Source organism: Choloepus didactylus, chromosome 19, assembly GCF_015220235.1.
Source record: "Choloepus didactylus isolate mChoDid1 chromosome 19, mChoDid1.pri, whole genome shotgun sequence".
NCBI lineage: Eukaryota > Metazoa > Chordata > Mammalia > Pilosa > Megalonychidae > Choloepus > Choloepus didactylus.
Window position 1 is genome coordinate 10,833,215 of NC_051325.1, and position 22,057 is coordinate 10,855,271.

The 22,057-nt window shown below is 43.4% G+C and overlaps 1 protein-coding gene and 2 pseudogenes across 1 annotated transcript in view; 1 reads left to right on the top strand and 2 right to left on the bottom strand.

The window, feature by feature from the left end:
- LOC119515846 (NTF2-related export protein 1-like) overlaps nt 1-17,893 on the top strand; it is a 48,191-nt gene extending 30,298 nt beyond the window's left edge. Inside the window, exon 2 of the mRNA XM_037812057.1 lies at nt 17,351-17,893. Coding sequence (XP_037667985.1) covers nt 17,545-17,844 — 300 coding nt within the window. The 5' untranslated portion in view covers nt 17,351-17,544 and the 3' untranslated portion in view covers nt 17,845-17,893. The remainder of the gene's footprint in view (nt 1-17,350) is intronic.
- Nucleotides 676-15,165, bottom strand: LOC119516069 (annotated as a pseudogene).
- A 2,687-nt stretch (nt 17,894-20,580) lies between the features above and the next one.
- LOC119516211 lies at nt 20,581-20,736 on the bottom strand (annotated as a pseudogene).
- Nucleotides 20,737-22,057: the final 1,321 nt, after the last annotated feature.

A 22,057-nucleotide genomic window follows, 5' to 3' on the forward strand; every position in this document is an offset into this window, starting at 1 on the left:
AGGGTGACCCTACTAGCTAAACAAATGCCTTCCTTCCTTTAGAACTATTATACCAAACAGAGGTCCCCTATTCCTGGTAGATTTTAATTAAAAAAAAAACTCACACGCTTGGCATCTGGACCACAACCTCCTCTGTAGTTCACCAGATGAATTAAACGTCCCATAATTTCTGCAAGACCCTAGGATAAGCATGATCTCTCAGTACCTTATGCTTTTTTTAACCTTCACTCACAAACTGTAAAACTTTTATTTTAGACATACCATGGCATCTGTTTACGGTGCTGGAGGACAAAGTGTAATTTACATAGTAATGTTGATGCTGGTAGCCCAAGAAATAAACATAATTTTTATTTTTAGGCTGGTCAGTTTGCTCTTTCAGGCTTTTAACTTTGAAGGACATATGACCTTAATAATCAAAGTGAACTCAAAAAAAAAAAAAAAAAAGACAAAATAACAAATGTTTTAATTAGTCTTCTGCACAATAGGTATAGATACAAAAAAAGAATTTCTTCAAATAATTTCGTAGGTGTCACTCAGAAGCATCCTTGCTGTTTGAAATTATTTTAAATCATTCAATAGTTTATAGCATGTTAACAGACTGAGATAGATAAAGGCAGCCCTCATTCATGATATTTTGAAGATAAAGTTACTTCAGAGGTTAATTTAAATCCTTGCTCATGTCCTAAGGATAGCCATTGTAATAAGACCGAGAATATAAATGGCCACTAAGTTTTGATTCCCACTTAAGTGCAGGTGAAGAGGTACCAGAGATTCCACATCCCCCAGTGTAGGAAACATTACGACTGCAATGCACAATCCCCCACCCCTACCTCCAGGAAGACAAAAACAAACTTTCTGTTAAATGATCCTTTATTCTTTATTTCTCTTCTTCCTTTCGTTGTTCTTTTGCAGATGGAAGAAGCATAGCAACAACTTCTTTCCTTCCCAAAGCCTTCCTCTGGCTTTGCTGCGAAACTTGGAGATGGAATTTGTCTATTACGCCAGAGTGACAGAATCGATCGTCTCTGTGATGAAAAACTATCCACAAAACACTGAGGCTTTACTGCACTTGCAGCATCAATCAATGACAACAACTTATTTAGTTTAGTACACAAAACTTTGAATTTAAGGCAAATTCATAGGGATTATACAGAGTCAACACTTGTGTGTGTTGACTGATCTTCTGCATAAAGTATTAGCTCCACGGGAAACACAAAAACAGGAAGATTTCTGTGATGGTTAGGTTTATGTGTCAACTCGGCTAGGTGTCCGGTCAAGTGAGCACTGGTCTAACTGTTACTGCAAGGACATTTGTGGTGGTTAATAAACCAGAGGGCTGGTTTATTAAATCATCAGTCAATTGACTGCAGCTGTGACTGATCATATCAATGAAGGGAGCGTCTTTTGCAATGAGAGAATGCAATCAGTTGGATTTAATCCAATCAGTTTAAGATTTTTAAGGGAGAGACAGGACCTTCACTTCTTAGGCTAGCCAGCGAAGCATTTCCTAAGGAGTTTGTTGAACACCTTCATTGGAGTTGCCAGTTCGCTGCCTGCTCTAGGGAATTTGGACTTGCACATCCCCACAGTTGCATGAGACACTTTTATAAAATCTTACAGTCACAGACAACTCGTTTCCCTAGAGAACCCCAACTAATACAATTTCCTTCCACTAATTCTGGTTGTCTTTTTTTTTTTTTTACATTTTTTTATGGTGAAATATATACAGAACAGTGATAACTTTCAAAGTATGATTTAACAAGTAGAGAGCAAATTTCAAAGAATGTTATGGGTTACATTTCCACAGTTTCAGTTATTTCCTTATTGTGAAACATAACATAGATACAGAAAGGTGATAACTTTCAAAGCGATTTAACGAATAGCTATAGAGCAAATTTCAAAGAATGTTATGGGTTACAGTCCCACCATTTCAGTTATTTCCTTGTAGCTATTCTAATACCCTTACAACTAAAAAATATACATTTATACAAACATTCAGTATTCGAAATATTTTTTTAAATACTATCTTGTCTGTTGCTACCCATTCTTCTCATTTAATCACTTTCTTGATCTTCAGGGGTGTCTAGGCAGTGACCACCCTAACTTGTTCATATTGAAAAGGGATGTTGACATTAGGGGGAAGTGGGCTACATCTGATTGTTGTTCTTAAAGAGGCTGTTACCTCTGGGTTTAAGGACTAATCTGGAAGATTTAAGTTAACAAAAAAACTTAGTGAGTGAAACTGTTACAGAGTCTCAGACAGAGACCTCGGTATTTTGGCCTGGCATACCATGGCCATTTGTGATTTCCAGCTGGAACTTGCATAAGAGTAACCTCCAGGATAGCCTCTCAACTTTACTTGAAATCTCTTAGCTCCTGTAATCTTATTTTGTTACCGTTCTTTTCCCTATCTGGTCAAGAAGGCATTTTCAATCCTTCAATGCCAGGGCCAGGCTCATTCTTGGAAGTTGTATCCCATGTTGCCAGAGAGATTTACTCCCCCGGGAGTCACGTCCCATGTAGCAGGGAGGTTAATTAATTTATTTCCAGAATTGGGAAAAGCCACATCTGAGCCACAAAAGAGGTTGCCTCTTAGGTGTAATTACAGGTAGACTTAGCCTCCCTTTAACAGCCGTAAGTTTAACAAGAGCATTCCTCAAGATTGAGGGCTTGACTTATTAAGTAAGGGGTTCCTCATTTCACATAGCATATATTCTGTCCAAGATAAAAAAAATCAGTGTCTCACATTATCTCCACTTAGTTGTACAAACATCACTCTCAATTTTAAACAATTATCATAACCCAACATACCCCAAAGCTCTTATCAGCCCCTAATCATTTATCCCTAGTATTAGTGTAGTACTGGTAAAGTATTCCTAATAAATATGGTCTATAATATGAAATGGGTAGTTTTTCTCAGATACCATTCTGTTGTTAACTCTTTTTACCAGTATCATACCTTAGAAGTATATCATGCAAGCACTTATTTGTAGTGCTATTCTGTGGGATATGTGACTTTAAACAACCACTTTTGATCATGTTCACCTTCAATTTGGCACTGATACTTATAATCCCGTTAACAAACAGGCATCACCCCTGTCCTTTCCCATACCTTCAAGGTCATCCGCATTAACATGTCTCTACGTATTAGGTTATTATCCCCGTTCACTAGCTTCTGTCCATCTCTAGGTCCCCTATATTCTACATTAAAGACACTGATTTTACATCGTTCAGAAAGTTCACTTTGGTGGTAACATACAATATCTCTCCTTTTGTGTCTGACTTATTTCACTCAGTGTTAAGTCTTCAAAGTTCATCCATGTTGTCATATGTTTCGGGACCTTGTTCTTTCTTACTGCTACATAGCATTCAATAATATGTATATACCACATTTTGTTAATCTACTTGTCTGCTGAAGGACATTTAGACTGTTTCCATCTCTTTGCAATTGTGAACAGTGTTGCTATGAACATCAGTGAGCAAATGTTGTTTGTGTCGCTGCTTTCAGATCTTCTGCATATATACCAAGAAGTGGAATTGCCAGACTGTAGGGTAACTCAATATCTAGTTTTCTGAGGAAACAACAAATTATCTTTCACAGAAGCTGTACATTCCTACCAGCAGTGCATAAGAGTTCCAATTTCTCCACATCCTTTCCAGCATTTATAGTTTCCTGTTTGTTTGATAGCAGCCATTCTTATTTGTGTGAGATGATATCTCATTGAGGTTTAGATTTGCATTTCCCTAATAGCTAGTGAAAATGAACATTTTTTCATGTGTTCTTAGCCATTTGTATTTCCTCTTTGGAAAAATGTCTTTTCATATCTTTTGCTCATTTTATAATTGGGCTGTTTGTACTATAGTTATTGAGTTGTAGGATTTCTTTACATATGCAGGATATCAGTTTCTTGTCAGATACATGATTTCCAAATATTTTCTCCCATTGAGTTGGCTGCCTCTTCACCTTTTTGACAAAGTCCTTTCCTTTGAGGCACAGAAGCTTTTGATTTTGAGGAGTTCCCATTTATCTATGTTTTTCTTTCATTGCTTGCGCTTTGGGCGTAAAGTCTAAGAAGCTACATCTTAATACTAGGTCTGAAGATGTTTCCCTATATTATCTTCTAGGAGTTTTATGGTACTGTCTCTTATATTGAGGTCTTTGATCCACTTTGAGTTAATTTTTGTATAGGGTGTGAGGTAAGGGTCCTCTTTCACTCTTTTGAATATGGATATTCAGTTCTCCCAGCCCCATTTGTTGACAAGACTTTTCTGTCCCAGTTCAGTGGATTTGGGGCCTTATCAAGAATCAGCCAGCCATACACTTGAGGGCCTATTTCTGAACTATCTGTTTGATTCCATTGATCAATATGTCTATCTTTGTGCTAGTGCCATGCTGTTTTGACCACTGTGGCTTTATAATAGGCTTTAAAGTCAAGAAATGTAAGTCCTCCCACTTCCTTCTTCTTTTTTAATGTTTTTGGCAATTTGAAGCCCCTTTTCCTTCCAAATAAATTTGATAACTAGCTTTTCCAAGTCTGCAAAATATGTTGTTGGAATTTTGATTGGAATTGCATTGAATCTGTAGATCAGTTTGGGTAGAATTGACATGTTAACGATGTTAAGCATTCCTATCCATGAACACAGAATATCTTTCCACCTATTTAGTTCTTTAATTTCTTTTAGTAAAGTTTTGTAATTTCTGTGTAGAGTTCTTTTACATCCTTTATGAAGTTCATTACTATGTACTTGAATTTTTTTGTGAATGGAATTTTTTCTTGTGTCCCTTCAGTTAGTTCATTTCTAGTGTATAGGAACATTATTGACTTTTGCACATTAATCTTGTATCCCACCATTTTGCTGAATTTGTTTATTAGCTCAAGTAGCTCTGTCATCAATTTCTCAGGATTTTCCAAATATAAGATCATATCATCTGCAAATAATGACAGTTTTATTTCTTCCTTTCCAGTTTGGATGCCTTTTATTTCTTTGTCTTGCATGATTGCTCTGGCTAGAATTTAAAGCAGAACGTTGAATAATAGTGGTGCCAGTGAGCATCCTTGTCTTGTTCTCAATATTAGGGGGAAGGCTTTCAATCTCTTATCATTGAGTACTATGCTGGCTGTGGGTTTTTCATATATGTCCTTTATCATATTGAGGTAGGTTCCTTCAATTCCTACTTTTTAAAGTGTTTTCTTTCTAAAAGGAATGCTAAATTTTATCAAATGCTTTTTCAGCACCTATTCAGATGATCATTTGGTTTTTCCCTTTCAATTTGTTAATGTGTTGTATTACACTGATTGATTTGCTTATGTTGAGCCACCACTGCATGCCAGGAATGAACTCCTGTTGGTCATGGCATATAATTATTTTAATTTGCCTTTGGATTCGATTTGCATATATTTTTTTTTTTGAGAATTTTTACATATATGTTCATTAGGGAGATTGGCCTGTAGTTTTCCTTTGTTGTAGTATCTTTATCTGGTTTTGGTATTAGAGTGATATTAGCTTCATAAAATTAATTAGGCAATGTTCCTTTTTCAATTTTTTGAAAGAGTTTGTGCAGGAATGGTATCAGTTTTTTTCTTTTTCTTTTGTTTCTTGGAAAGTTTGGTAAAATGCCCCTATGAAGGCATCCAGCCCTGGGCTTTTAACCGTAGAAAGATTTTTGATGACTGATTGAATCTCTTTACTTGCGATTCATTTGCTGAGGTCTTCTATTTCTTCTTGGGTCAGTCTAGGTTGTTCATATGTTTCCAGGAAATTGTCAATTTCCTCTAAGTTGTCTAGTTTGTTGGTGTACAGTTGTTCATAGTATCCTTTTATGATTTTTTAAAATTTCTTTGGGATCCGTTGTAATGACCCTGCTCTCATTTCTGATTTTGTTTATTTAGGTCCTCTCTTTTTTTATTTTGTCAGTCTAGCTAAGAGTTTGTCAATCTTGTTGAACTTCTCAATGAACCAAGTTTTGGTTCTATTTATTCTCTGTATTGTTTTTTGTTCTCCAGGTCATTTATTTCTGCTTTAATCTTTATTTCTTTTCTTCTGCTTGCTTTAGGGTTAGTTTGCTGACCATTCTCTAGCCTCTTCAGTTGTTCAGTTAGGTATTTAGTTTTAGCTCTTTCTTACTTTTGGATGTGTGCATTTATAGCTAAAAATTTCTCTCTCAGCACTGCCTTTGCTGCATCACATAGGTTTTGATATTTTGTGTTCCCATTTTCATTCATCTCTAGATATTTACCAATTTCTCTTGCAATTTCTTCTTTGAACCCCTGGTTGTTTTGGAGTGTCTTGTTTAACCTCCATATATTTGTGAAATAACTGGTTCTTTGGTGGTTATTGATTTCTAGTTGCAGTCCATTATAGTCAGAGAATGTGCTTTGAATAATTTCAATCTTTTTAAAATTTTTGAGGCTTGTTTTGTTCCCCAGAATATGATCTATCCTGAAGAACATTCCAGGAGTGGTAGAGAAGAATGTATACCCTTATAATTTGTGATGTAACAATCTATATATGTCTGTTAAATCCAATTCATTTATCACATTGTTTACGTTCTCAGTTTCTTAATTGGTCCTCTGTCTAGTTGTTCTATCTATAGAAGACAGTGGTGTCTTGAAGTCTCCCGTTATTATTGTAGAAATGTCTAGTACTCCCTTTAGTTTGGCCAATGTTTGTCTCACATACCTTGGATCTCCTTGATTGGGTGCATAAACATTTATGATTGTTATTTCTTCTTGGTGAATTGTCCCTTTTATTAATATACAGTGTCCTTCTTTGTCTCTTATGACATCTTTGCATTTAAAGTCTATTTTGTCTGATATTAATATAACTATCTGTTCTGGTTTGCTAATGCTGCCATTTTGCAAAACAGCAAAAATGGATTGGCTTTTATAAAGGGGACTTATTTGGTTACAAAGTTACAGCCTTAAGGACATAAAGTGTCCAAGGTAAGGCATCAACAATAGGGTACCTTCACTAGAGAAAGGCCATTGGCATCCAGAAAATCTCTGTTAGCTGGGAAGGCATGTGGCTGGTGTCTGCTTGCTCCCAGGTTGTGTTCTCCAAAATGTCTCTGTAAGCTGCAGCTCTCAGATCTTCTGTTTGTCAGCTGCTTTATATGGCTCCAGTGATTCAATTAAGATGCACCCTGAATGGGTGGGGTAACACCTCCATGGAAATTATCCAATCAAATATCTTGCCCATAGTTGATTGAGTCACATCTCCATGGAAACAATAAGTTCCAACCTAATCAACACTAATATGTCTGCCCCCACAGGATTGCATCAAAGAACATGGCATTTTGGGGGACATAATACATCCAAACTGGCATGCTGTCTCTGCTTTATTTTGGTTGCAGCTTGCGTGGAATATTTTTTTCCATCCTTTCACTTTCAATCTCTTTGTGTCTCTGGGTCTAAGGTGAGTCTCTTGTAAACATGAAATCAGTGGGTCATACTCTTCCATCCATTCTGTATCTTTTAATTAGGGAGTTTAATCCATTCACATTCAGATTATTGCTGTGAAGACATTTCTTGAACCAGCCATTTTATCCTTTGGTTTTTAGTTGTCAGATCTATTTTTCCCCCTTTGTCTTTTCCTCTTTTAAGTTACCCCTGCTAATACTTTTCAGTGCTGTGCCCTTCTGCAGACCTTGCTCTCCTTTCTTTTTTTCTCAGTTAGCAGAAATCCCTTTAGTATTTCTTGCAGGGCAGGTCTCTAATTGACAAATTCTCTCAGTATTTGTGTGTGAATATTTTAAATTCTCCCTCAGTTTTGAAGGAGAGCTTTGTTGGATAAAGAATTCTTGGCCAGCAATTTTTCTCTTTCAGAGCCTTAAGTATATCATACCACTTCCTTCTCCCCTCCATGGTGCCCACTGAGTAGTCAGTACTTAGTCTTATGTGGTTTCCCTTGTATATAGTGAATTCCTTCTCTCTTGCTGCTTTCAGGACATCTCCTTCTTTTCAGTATTTGACAATCTGATTAGTATATGTCTTAGAGTGTGTCTATTTGGATTTATTCTATTTGGTGTTCATAGAGCTTCTTTGATTAGCATATTTATGTCATTTATAAGGGTTGGGAAGTTTTCCCCAACTATGTCCTCACTCTTCCTATCCCTTTACACGTCTTCTGGGACATCGATGATTCTTATATTTTTGGCTTCATGTTGTCCTTCATTTCCCTGAAATCCATTTCGAGTTTTTCAATTTTTTCACCATTTGTTCTTTTGTGCATTTACATTCAATTGCATGTCCTCTAATTCACTTATTCTTTCTTTTGCCTCTTCAAGTCTTCTATTGTGTTTCTCTAGAATATTTTTAATTTGATCTACAATAACTTTGATTTCCATAAAATCTGCTACTTTTTGATTTACTCTTTCAAATTCTCCCTTATGCTCTTCTAAATTCTTCTTGATGTCTCATATTTTTAGCCAACCCTTTGACGTTGTTTTGGAGATTTGTGTGTACATCTTTGAATTAAATGCTCCAGATTCTGTTTCTTCTCCAGCTTTTTAATTTGATCATTTGGCTTGTCCATATCTACTTGTGTCTTCATGTGTTTTATGATTTTCTATTGGCTTTGGGGTATTTGATTATCTTGATATGGTTATTTTGGGATATGCAGGATTACTTGAACATTTATCTATAATTGGGCAGAGCTGCAGCTTGCTGTAGTGCATTTTCAACATCTTCCCAGCAGATGGTTCTCTTTAGCAACACTTACTCAAATCAGCTTTCTCCCAACTTTAGCTTTGTGCAGTGCAGGGTCAAAACCAGGTGGAAATTCAATCAGCCCAACAGTTCTCCATGCGCACTAGGGACTGCCATCCCTGTGGTTGGGAGGCAAGCTCTGTGCAGTTTGGCAGGGAATCTGCTTCAGGGCACAGTGGGTCTGGCAGTTCCCAGGGCTCTGGGTGGACTACTCGAGGGCTGTGGAGCTATGTGTCTCACCCTCCAGCTCAAGTGCACCACAGTCCCTGCCTTCCATGTGCCCACAAGGATCTTGGTTGGGGATGGTCTCCTGGCACTTCTGTGTGGCTCCCTTGACTCTCCCTGCCTCTTCCCCATGCACACCATTGGCTTCCATGAAAGAAGAGTAAATGTGGTCTGCTGAATCTCGAGTTCCCTCATGGAAGTTCCTGGCTGTGGGACTGTGAAGGGTTATCTCCCCAGCCAACTGCTGAGATGGTGCACAGGGAGTGGATAGCTGGTCCCTCCCTGTCTTGGCAGCTGGCCCCAGCCCCCAGCCCACAGTGGTAGTCCCAGCTGAATACACTCACCCCATCCTTTCAGAGGCAATTTCTCTGCTTTTTCATCCAAGTCCCCACTATGTGTTATAATGGTCCCTGTCCAGCCAGTCTCACCCTGGAACGGCTGTTCTGTGGTGCTTTCTTCCCTTTATCTAGATTTTTTCATGGAGGAGAATTTTGCACTGCCTCTTTTAATCCCACCATCTTCTGGTTGTCTCTTTTGTTGATGCATTGACACACATCCCCCCATGCTGCAGCTTCTGTTTTTACAGTCTCATCTATTCTGGACCTTTCTTAGACTCAGTTAAAAACCTCAAAGCATTTCGGCAATTTCATATTGGGGAATGGGGTACCTTTTCTTGTAATTTCTTAATTGGTTTATGTTTTCAGAAACTGAAGTTAATGTAAAAGTCCTTGTGAGCACTGGTTCTTTGGAAAGCAGCTGTGACTGCTCCTTCAGTCCTTGTCAGCATCTCTAGGCTGCAGTGCCCACTGGGGCATCAGCGTCCCTCGGCTGCACTGCCTGCTGGGGTGCCAGCATCATGAGGCTGCACTGCCTGCTGGGGTGCCAGCATCCCTAGGTTGCACTGCCCGCTGGGGTGCCAGCATCTCTAGGCTGCACCGCCCACTGGGTACCAGTGTCCCTAGGCTGCACTGCCCACTGGGGTGCCAGCATCCCTAGGCTGCACTGACTACTGGGAAACTAGAGGACTCAAATACCACCTCTCTCTGCCCTTGAGGATGAGCTGCAACTGGGGCTGGGTGGGAGGGCGGAAAGAGAGAGACAAGGTGGAGCTGGGGTGGGCCTGGGCTGGAGGTTGGGGGGAGGCTTGCTATTGCCCCCTGGACTCTTGATAACTGAGAGTTAGGAAAAAATACTCAGTATAATCCTTTAGCTGGAAAATGCTTACAGTATTCAGTAGTTAGAAAAATGTTTATTATGATCACTTCACTCAAGCAGTCTTGGGGTATTTTAAGCCTAAAAGCCTTTGTTGAAATAGCTTGCTGTTGATCCAGTCTCAAAAGTTTACTGTCTGTTCCTAGAAACCTTCCTAGTGTTGTGAGCAGGGATGAGATTATAGTCCAAAGTAGGATAGAATGATGCAAAAAAAACACCATATGGTCTAATAATCAGCACCTTCCTCTCCTTGAAAAACAAGATCAAAGCCTGAATGAGGGGAGGACCTCTAAGATAACAGGACATCTTAATCAAACAGCTCTTCCTCATCTATTTTTAATTTCCATCTTTCTTTTATTATTTTTTTCCTTCTGCTTTCTTCTGGATCCTAGCCATTTCTTTGTCTGTTTGGGCTAATAAAGCCCAAATCACTATTGTCACTCCGAACTGGTCTTGGCAAATATCTCCTTCAGTTCCTTACATATTCACCTGTAATAAAACTCACCTTCTCACCAAAACAAAGACACTCGTTTCTCTGTTTGATGTGAGATCAGGTGGGCCTAACTACTGAAGTCCATGTTTTCTGATGGTAACACTCTCAGGGTTTCTTCTTTCTCGCACATTCCTAATTTTTAATGGGATTTTAGTTGAAAAACCAAGATGTGCACACTGTATTTTAAGAAAATCAGAATCTAAGAGGACATTCAACAGTAAATGCCTGTCCCCACCTAAAAGCCCTGGGACCCAATCCCCCTAGGCAGTTGTTAAATTTTTGCCAAGGCTTCCAGAAGATCTATGCATCCATGATAAGCCTATTTGGAATGTCCTCTTTAAGAAAACAAAACAAAACAAAAAACACACAAATCAGTGCCATCATCTGTGAAATGAGATTGAAAATAGTGCAAAATGTCTTGGGCAGTTCTTGGGATTTGGTTCACCTGTGGTCACTGTTAACCCTCTAAAAAGAGTTTATGCTTTTCTTTGAATCTCAAACCTCATTTCATGTCACATTATGTCTGTGCTGCACAGCATTCCATTGCATGGAAATCCTGTAATTTGTTTAAATGACTTCTCAGTGGTGTACATGTAGGGTGCCTTCACTGTTATCACAAAGGATGCTATGATGAGTAATCATGTATAACCACCATGGCCTGTGTACAGTCTGTTGCATCTGTAAAATACTTACAAGTAGAAATGTGTTCTAGTTTGCTGATGCTGCGGAATGCAAAACACCAGAGATGGATTGGCTTTTATAAAAAGGGGGTTTATTTGGCTACACAGTTACAGTCTTAAGGCCATAAAGTGTCCAAGGTAACACATCAGTAATCGGGTACCTTCACTGGAGGATGGCCGATGGCATCTGGAAAACCTCTGTTAGCTGGGAAGGCACGTGGCTGGTGTCTGCTCCAAAGTTCTGGTTTCAAAATGGCTTTCTCCCAGGATGTTCCTCTCTAGCAAGCTTGCTCCTCTTCAAAACGTCACTCACAGCTGCACTGAGTTCCATCCCCCTGAGTCAGCATGTTTATATGGCTCCACTGATCAAGGCCCACCTTGAATGGGTGGGGCCACGCCTCCATGGAAATATCCCATCAGTTATCATCTACAGTTGGGTGGGCCACATCTCCATGCAAACAACCTAATCCAAACATTCCCACTTAATCCCCACTCTTATGTCTGCCCCACAAGATTGCATCAAAGAATATGGCTTTTTCTGGGGGACATAATACATTCAAAGTGGCACAGAATGGAACTACAGGCTTGCACTAACCAACACCCCCAACAGCTCAGCCAGAATGCTCCTTTTCCTGAATCCTGGTCAGCCAGGGGTATTGGGAAAGGTTTTGGTCCATTATCATTATAATAAATGAAAAGTGGCACCTCACATCAGTTGGATGACTTTGATTGCAAGTAGCAGAAAGACTAATCAAACTGTCTTATATATTAGAATAGGATTATTGGCTGCCATAACCATAAGGTCCAGAGTAGATGTGGTGGTTTGAAGCTGTCTGTACCCCAGAAAAACATGTTCTTAAATCTAATCCATTCCTGTGGGTGTGGACCCATGGTAAGTAGGATCTTTTGATGAGGCTACTTCAGTTACGGTGTGACCAGCCTCATTCAGGATGGGTCTTAATCCTCTTACTGGAGTCCTTTATGAGAGAATGAAATTCAGACAAAGAGAAAACCAAGGAAGCGAGAAGTTGAAAGCAATGAAATTCAGAAGAGAAGGGAGAGACCAGAGGATGCTGCCACGTGCCTTATCATGTGGCAGAGGAACCAAGGATCACTGGCAGCCAGTCTTTGGGAAGAAGGAATCACCTTAATGATGCCTTCATTTGGATATTCTCACAGCCTCAAACTGTGAGCTCATAAATTCCCATTGTTTGAAGCCAACACATTTCATGGTATCTGCTTTAAGCAGCCTAGCAAACAAAAACAGTAGGGCATATGGGCTTTGGGATTGGAGTGATCTGATGGTACACCCAAACCAGCAAGACCCCCATGTCCCGCTTCCCTTGGCTCTCCAGGTCTGTTTGCTGGGCCTAGTTTCCTGAGTCAGTGACTGTTGCAAGGGTGGCAGTAGTATTCTGAAGACAATCCGAGGTTCCAACCCCTGAAAACCAAATGGCTACTACAAAGTGGGAGAGAGGTCCACTTTGGATTCCAGAGAACCTGCCAGAACATCTACTGCCTTTGTAATTTATATCAAGGCTAAATTTCTTGAACTTGATAACTGCATTTAAAGTGGTTACATAACTGAATATCTTTGTTTTTAGGAAACATACACGTTAGTATTAAGTGTTCAAGGAGCATGATATATATCTCCTACACTCAAGTGTTCAAAAAATGGATTGATAAATAGACAGACAGATATATGGATGCATAGATAAATGGACTGATTGATGGATAGAGAGAATGATAGGGAAAATGTGGCAAAATGTTAAAATTGGTAGATCTGGATATCTGGGGAGGTATGGGTATGTTTGAGTTCTCTGCATGGGGTTTGTAAAATTTTTGTAACTCTCCTGTAAGTTTGATAGTATTTCATAATAAAAAGTTAAAATAAATTTCCTGTAGATATTTTTGCAGAAATGGAAAAGCCAATCCTCAAATTCAGAAAGAATTTCAAGGGACCCCAAATAATCAAAATAATCTTGAAAAAGGAGAATTAAGTGGGAGAACTCATACTTCCCGATTTCAAAACTTACAGCAAATCCACAGTAATAAAAAGTGTGGTACTGGTGTAAGGACAGACAAATACACCAGTTTGATATAGCACTGGGAATACAGAAGGAAACTCTCACATCTATGGCCACTTGATTTTCTACAATAGCACCAAGTCCAGTCAATGGGGAAAGAATAGTCTCTTCAACAAATGGTGGTGGAAAATTGGATATCAACATGCAAAGAATGAAATTGGACCCCTGCCTCATACCATATACAAATATTACTCAAAATGGGTCAATGACCTAAATATAAAAGGTAAAACCATAAAACTTTTAGAAGACAAACAGGAAATCTTCAGGATCTTGTATTTGGCAATGAGTTCTTAGATATGACACCAAAATCATGAGCAACAAAAATGTATATACAAGTTGGACTTCATCAAAATTAAAACTTTTGTGCCTCAGAGTACATTATCTAAAAAGTGAAAAGGCAATCTACATGATGGGATAGGAGAAAATAGTTACAAATCATATATCAGATAAGGGTTTAATAACCAGAGTATAGAAAGAATTTCTAGACTCAACAACAAAGATGACAACTCACTCAAAAAAAATTAGCAAAGGTCTTGAATAGACATTTCTCCAAAGATGTACAATAGCCAATAAGCACATGAAAAGAGGCTCCACATCATTAGTCATTAGGGACACACAAAGCACTGTGAAACTGTTTTACATACACACGATGGCTATTGTTAAATAAAAAAACTACAAGTGTTGACAAGGCTCTGGAGAAATTAGAACCCTCCTGCATTGCTGGTTGGAAGGTAAAATGGAGCAGACACTATGGAAAGCAGTTTATTGGTTCCTCAAAAAAAAAAAAAACAAAACCACATAGGATTACCATATCACCTGACTATTCCACTCAAAGAATTGAAAGAGACTTAAAAGATACATTGTTCATAGTAACATTATTCACAATAGCCAAGAGGTGGAAACAACCCAAATGTCCATCAGCAGATGAATGGATAAACAAAATGTGATATATTATTCAGCCATAAAAAGGAATAAAGTTCTGATGCATGCAACAACATGGATGAACCTAGAAAACATTATATTGAGTGAAATAAGCCAGACACAAAAAGACAAATATTGCCTGATGCTGCTTATATGAAATATCTAGGATAAGTAAATTCATGGGACAGAAAGTGGATTAGAGGCTACCAGGGGTGCGGGTGGGGGTGGGGGGCAATGGGAAGTTATTGCTTGTCTTTGCTCTATATAAGCTTCCTCTTTCCACAACCTGGGAGGAGTGCCTTACCACTTTCGGTGTGGCACTGCCTGATTCATGAATCGTTTGCTGCCCAAATAAGCTTTAACGGAATTTTTAAATAGCCTCAGTTTATCTTTTACAGCCTTTAATCTCAGGAATGATGTGCACAAATTAAGGATGAAAAACTGGACTTAAAATTGCTGGCTATGGAACTCCCCACACCCCAGGACCTCTCTGTGGCTCCCACTTAACCTTCCTAAGCGCCCTAGGTTGGATCCTGGGAAGGGGGTATGGTAAGAGGCTCTCACTGCTTGGTTCTGCAGCCTGGAAGGTGGTGTCAGCACAGAATGGACGGATGAGGGGTGAGGGCTCAAGGAGGGCAGGGGAATGAGGTCCTGAGGAGGCCTGTGAGGGAGGGAGCAGATGTGCACTGGGCAGCCCACAGTCCTCTGGGGACAGTTCCAGGCAAGAGGAGAGCCTGTGCCGGGGCCCAGGGCGGGAAGACTGAGGGAGCGTGAAACAGAGAAGAGGCTTCCACTGGCGGACCGGAGAGCCACGGCCCACCATCGGTCAGGGGCCCCATGTGAGCAGGGCGGAGTGCGTAGAGGGCGGTAGGGAAAGCATGGGGTGTGCCCTCTTCCCCTCCCCTGGGTGTGGCCCACGGACAGTTTACAGCCACTGTCGCCCCCCAGGCACACCAAGGCGAGAAAGACACAGGCAGAGCCCAGGCCAAGATCCAGGCAACACGGAAGGCGGGAAGGAGACATGCAAAGCTCTGCCCACGCCCCCCGCCATCCAGGAAGGTGGGAAGGGCCTGTTCAGGGCCCAGGCCACGCCCCCAGCCATCCAGGAAGGTGGGAAGGGCCTGTTCAGGGCCCAGGCCACGCCCCCAGCCATCCAGGAAGGTGGGAAGGGCCTGTTCAGGGCCCAGGCCACGCCCCCAGACATCCGGGTAGGCGAGAAGGGACGTGCTGAGCTCAGGCCACGCCCCCGCCCGGTGGGACACTCGGGTGCTCCTTCTCTTTCCTGGCGGGCGCAGCAGAGAAAGAGACGCTGAGAGTATCGTCTCTGAGCAGGTAGCGGCCCGGCCTGGGAGGGTCGGGGAGGGCCCCATGCTCGCTCCTCTCTCCCCTCTCTAGGGCCTCCCCGCCTGATGGAGGCCCTTACCCCTTGCCCGTACGCGCGCGGCCCCCTTCTCCCGGGCCCTACCCGAGCCCCTGGTCTGAGACCCCTTCCCGGTGGAGATCCCACCCGGCTGCGGGTGGATGGGGGGGATGTGCGGGGTCCACGGGGTCCTGAGTGGGTGCTGGGGTGGCCGGAGTTCGGGCTGGAGAAGGGGATCCACATCGGGGCCCAGATCCCCCCACCCCCCGCTGTCATTCCTTAGGTCACAGGACAGGCGGGCAAAGCATTTTGCCACGTTGGGGGTGACGAGTGTAAATTTTAAAAGCCCCTCCACCCCACGGTTGGGTTGATGCTCTCATCATCCTAGCGATGGAAACTTCAGATTACACGGCCGTCCGTAACGTTCAAGCCTGCAGCACTCAAAAGCAGACGGGAGGGAATAAGGATTGCTAAATCTGGTTTAGAAAATTAATTGTGAGCAAATCTGGAGAGAGTTTTTTTGGTTTTCCTCATACTGTTCCTAATTTGGCAACTTTTAAAAAGTTTTCAATTAGTCTCAAATCCAAAGTTTAAAAGTTGCAGTGAGGAACGACCTCTAACAACACCTTGTGCGATTATTATTATTTTGGTCCGCATCCGCAGACCTCTTGGTGTGGAGACAAAAGACCTTCCACCTTCTTTTCGCCATTTTCCTCAACCTTTATTTCCAGGTCCCAGTAGCTCAGGACGTGGGATAGCGCCGGCGAGGCGGGCACGGTGAGCCGTGCTGGTTTCTTTCTGTGACTTTGGCTTGGTTTGACGGAGGCCATGCTGGAGCCGTGGGGAGGGGGGTGGGGAGAGTAGTGGGAGCAGTGGGTGGGTTGGGGTGGGGGTGTGGGGAGGCCCCAACGGGCAGGGGCAGGAGAGAGGGGACCTGGGGAGTGGGGGATGGAGGGTGCGGGGAAGGGAGAGACCCAGAGGATTCTGGCAGAAGAGAAACGCTGGCATAGGGAGAGGGTGAAATGGACAGTGGGCGGAGCTGAGGACGCCCCTGTGGGCCACGTGAACTGAGCTCCAGACATCCCGGGAACTCCAGGAGTTAAAGCAGCTCCTGCATATGATCCTTTTCCAGCACAGAAGGTGCATCCAGTTCCCACTGGCTTTTTTGATTAGAAACTGTGTGGCAGGTTCTGTACTAGAACACTGCCTGCCCCTAATGCCCTGGGTCATGGGTGGTCTTATCCCCATGATCCAGATGAGGAAAATGAGGCAGAGCAGCTGCTGAAATTTGAGGCCACTTCATATTTCTGCAACCCCCAGACTGTAACCCTTCAGTTCCTTTGATAGATGGTAGTTACGGCCCAGAGAAAAGGAGGGATATTCCTGAAGACCCCTTAGTTGTCAAGCTTCAGGGAGCAGCAGAATCACCCAGACAACTTGTTAGCTCAGGTTCCTGAGCCCTGGAGTGTCTGGTTCTGTAGGGCTGTGGTGGGGGTCTGAGAATCTGGGTCTCTAGCAAGTGCCCAGGTGCAGGTGCTGCTGCTGCTGGTCCATCCACAGAACCCTACTCTAGAAGGGCTGGAGTTAGCATGTGTTGAGAACTAGAAGTCCATCTCTAAAGATTGCCATTCTCAGGGTCCTTTCCTGGCTTGGCTGTCCTGCAGCTCCTGACATCCAAGACCGAAGCGTTCCCGAGGCCACCGTGTCCACTGCCTGAGAACATGTCCTTATCGTCGCATTTCAAGAAGTGCCACAACCAGGCGTGCAGAGCCACCGAAGAGTTTGTTGACGTTTAGTTCGCCACCTTGGAGAGAACAGGGACCAGCTGTCCCTGCTGTACCTGGAGGAGAGCACGCTGATGTGGAATGGGAACCCCATCTTGGGGCAGAAGGCCATGGGCAAGTTTCTCAGCTCCCTGCCTCCCAGCTCATTCCATGTCAGCACGGTCGACTGCCAGCCTGTGAAGCATCCGGAAATGAATGACCAGGTCCAGATCCGCGTCCTTGTCGTGGTCTGTGGGATCGTGAAGTTTGAGGGCAAGCCGCAACGCAACTTCCACCAGACCTTCATTTTGAAGCTGCTCACCTCGTCTGATGATACCAAGTGCAAGTGGAAGATCGCGCACGGCTGCTTCCGGTTCCAGGACTGGGACCAGTAGGACGGAGCGCTCCTGCGGGGTCTCGTGACGGAGCTGTTATGGTTCCCTGTTAACCACCTGTTTTTTTTTTTTAACTGGCCTTATAAAAATTCTTAAAAATAAAAACGCAGTAGAAACTTTGCCAGGTTTTGTGTGTTTAGGATTAGGGGTTGGGGGAGGTGTTTGAGGGAAGGGGCCCTGAAGGGACAGAAGTATACACGCATGTGTGCACACACACATGTGCACATCCCTTCCTTAGAAAGTAAAACAGTTCATCTTCAGCCTTCAAGAGGAGATGCAGAGGTGAAAGCTTTATCCTGCTCGACCCCTTTGGAGGATGGATCATTACACACCTTTTGCTACTTCACCCAGGTCACCTTTCCTCTCCAAACAGAGATGACAGCTAAGCAGTAGTTGTAAAGACACTGAGCAGGCAGGGAGGCAGCAGGTTGGCTCCAACCAAGAGTGGTTTGGCCAACAAATGTCCTTATGTGTTTTAAATTAATGCAATATTTGCCCAGAGCTGTTTCAAGTCCATCTTACTGCCTGATATCAAAGGTGAAGCAGGTAAACTGGTTCTCAAATGTCCCTTGGGGTTTCAGGGAACGAGGTTCTTTTGAATGCCCCTTTGTGGAGTCTGAAGGGCAGGGGACAGTCTCTCCTTGGGAGGACAGGGAGGTGTGGGGCATCTGCACTTCCATTCCTGGGCCCAACCGGGAGTAGGGCTCATGCATCACCCAGCTCTGCTCCCCTCGGAGCACCCGGGCTGCCGGCTGTGGTGTCCCTTCTCTCCTCTGTTCCAGTTTTTCTCAACGAGCTGCCTCTGGACCAGTAATTCTGCTTCCACTGCACACCGAATGTGATGGTTAATTAGGTTTACGTTTATTAGATTAAATAAATTTCAACACTTAGCTCCTCAGTCATGGGAGGAGCATTTCCAGCGCTCGGTAGCCACACGTGGCTACAGGTCTAGAACATTCCTTGGCGGCTAAGAAGTCTGTTGTATTGACTTGCTGCCCTCCCCTCTTGGTAATGGATGGTTGCAGCCCAACCCCATCCCCCCTTCCCTCTCCTGCTGTATTTCCAGAGATCATAGTGCAGTGTAGAGTTTCCTTGCCTGCAGCTTAAACTGGGCTGAGAGTACCATGGCCACCTCATCCCAGTTTTCCCAGGACTTCCTTAATTTTGGCACCGAAAGTCCACATCCCAGGAACTCTCTTGATCCTGGTCAAACTGAGACAGTACGTCCCCCTAGTTGAGGGCAACAAGCGCAGGGGATGTTTTGAACCTGCTTCGTATGTCCCCACTGTCTCTTAAGTAGGGGGCACCTTCCCTGTCACCCTGATGCCACCTGGTGACTTTTCTGCTCATTGATAGTGGATACAGACCTGCCTTCACTTAAATTCCCCCCAAGAGTGTTAATTAGAAGGCCCTGTGGCTTGTCCCTTCCCTTAGCTGGGCCAAGCTGCCATTGCAGGGGGAGATGGGCTGCCCCTGTCCCCCTGCAGCTGCACCCACCTCTATCACTGTGATGGTTAGGTTTATGTGTCAACTTGGCCAGGTGATGGTGTCCAGGTGTCTGGTCAAGCAAGCACTGGCCTAACCGTTAACATTTGTGGCTGGTCAATAAGCCAAAAGGCTGGTTTATTAAATCATCAGTCAACTGACTGCACCTGTGACTGATTACATCAGTGAAGGGCGTGTCTTCCGCAATGAGAGAATTCAGTCAGCTGGATTTAATCCAATCAGTTGAAGACTTTTGAGGAAGAGAGAAAGGACCTTCACTTCTTCAGCTAGCCAGCAAAGTATTTCCCAAGGAGTTCATCAAACACCTTCATCAGAGTTGCCAGTTCACTGCCTGCCCTACGGAATTTGGACTCATGCATCTCCACAGTTGTGTGAGACATTTTTATAAAATCTTATATTTACAGATATCTTTTGTTGATTCTGTTTCCCTAGAGAACCCTAACTAATGTAATCACCTCTGAATTTCTCAACTGTGAACCTTTGGCATTGGAGCATGGCAGTAAGAGGATGTTGTTCTCTCCTGGGGCACCCGAGCAGATTTTCTGAGATCCCCCACACTGCTGAGGTCTCTGTCTCGCTCTTCCCTTCTGGGAGCTCATGCTCCCCTCGCAACCATGGGGAACTCTGAAGACCACCTGCACCTCACTTTCCACCGAGATCTGTGGCATCCAAGGACCCAATCACCCAGGACCTAAGGCCACCCTCACGCCTCAGGCACATCTCCTCCCCAGGAGAGGGACCTTTGTTTGCTCCCTGAGGGCAGGCTGAGGCCCATGCAGCAGCCCCTGTCCTCCTTCCCACCCTATCCCTTCAGGCCTGAGGCTTCCTGACTGGTCTCCAGGGTCAAGCCCCACTGCTCCTTGTCAGGGGAGTGACATTGTCCCCAGCAAGGAAGCAGCTCCTGTCCTCAGTGCTGCCCTTCCGCGGATGCCATGGCGGCTGGCCCTGAGGCCCCTGCAGCCTGCGTCCAGGGGGTCTCGCAGACTCAGGGCTGCTCCTGTTGAGCTCTGTAAGTCCTGCTGAAGCCCCTTTCTTTTTTTTTTTTCCAAGCAGAGGGCCTCACATATTTATTACTGAACCAACTTATTTATGCAGAGCATAAAAGCAGAGAAAAACCAGGTTTTTCCCCAATAAAATAAGTCCAACTGTTCAGAAAGGGGGACTTTTTCAACTTGAAGGTGCTAGTGAACTTGGTACAGAATCAACACATGTGCCATCACCTGCCATTCCTTACAGACCCAGCCTGGTTCTTCTCCAATGTCTCCTCTTGGAGTTGTACCTGATTTTATTGCCAGTTTCTATTCGAATCCATTGAGGAATGGAACCAGTCTGTTTTTGCTTCTTGGCCAGGAATTACTTGATTCTAAAAGTCTTATGAGAAGACATGGCGAAGATGGCAGCCAAAGGCACCCACAGTGATGGCAGATGAAGACAGCTGAAGCCTCTTTCTTTGGGTGAGAGGCAAGGGAGGTGGCTTCTCCCACTCTGTTAGTCAGGGTTCTCCAAAGAAACAGAATCGGCAGGATATGTATGCATAAATATAAAGAGATTTATTTTAAGGATTGGCTCATATGAACAAGGGGCTTGGCAAGTCCAAATTCTGTAGGGCAGGCTGCAAGTTAGGAACTCTGATGAAGGTGATGGAGAAGCTGACTGGCTGAAGTAAAGATGGAAAGTCTTCCTTCTGACTGCTGCAATCGTCTGTTCTCCCTTGAGGCTTTCAACAGATTGGATGAGACTTCTCTCACTGCTGAAGGCAATCTCCTCTTTGACTGTAGATGTCATCAGCTGTAACTGCAAATGCTTTTGCAGTCTGTGTCACCGATGATCATGTTTAGCTGCAGGTAAAAAAGCTCCCAAACAACAGTGGCTTAAATAAGATGAAACATTATTTCTTGCTACCCTAAGAGCAGCTCAGAAGGAAGTAATCCAAGGTTAGTGAGAAGACTGCATGAGGTTGACAGGGACCTCAGTTCCTTCTGCTTTCCATTCCTCCATCCTTGCATGTGGTTGAATGGGCTTCCTGGCCCAAAAGAGCTGCGATGCCACCAACCCTTACACCTGCTCTCCAAATAGTCGGATGAAGGAAGGAAAGAGGGAGGGACTGCCAGTCTCTTTCTAGACTTCCCAGAAGTATTTCAAATTCTTCCATGTGTCCCATCTGAGTCACATGACCACCCTTGCTAAAATGGGGAAGGGAAAGTTGGTCTTTCGTGTTATTGCCTTTGCAACTAAAAACCTGTTTTCTGTTGGATATTGGGAGGACTCTCGAGGTCTGTCCCTGTACCTTTCAGAATCTTGTTTATACATTTTACGTCCAAACCTTTTACCTCAGGGGGCCACCTCCAGTCTGTTTTTCTTGAAGCTTCTCAGGCCAATGTGATTCAGACGCCAGGGAACCCTTGTCAAGCTCTCCAAGGGCACTATTGAGATGACACCCTATGTCCAGGCTTGAGGAAAGGGAGGTGGTACCCCACCTTGCCATCGAGAGGGAGCAGGAGTGGGGAGCTTCGAGATCTAAAGCTCAGCAGCAGCTCCCTCTTAATCAGTCTCTGTACAAAATCCTTTCCGCACCTCAATGCACCATCTTCCCTTGCCCATCTCTCTTGTGAGTGTTCTAAGTCTCAGACAATTCTACATCCTTATTTGGAATCTTACACGTAATTTACTAATGTCAGCTGAATATCCGTTTTAACACCGTTTGTAC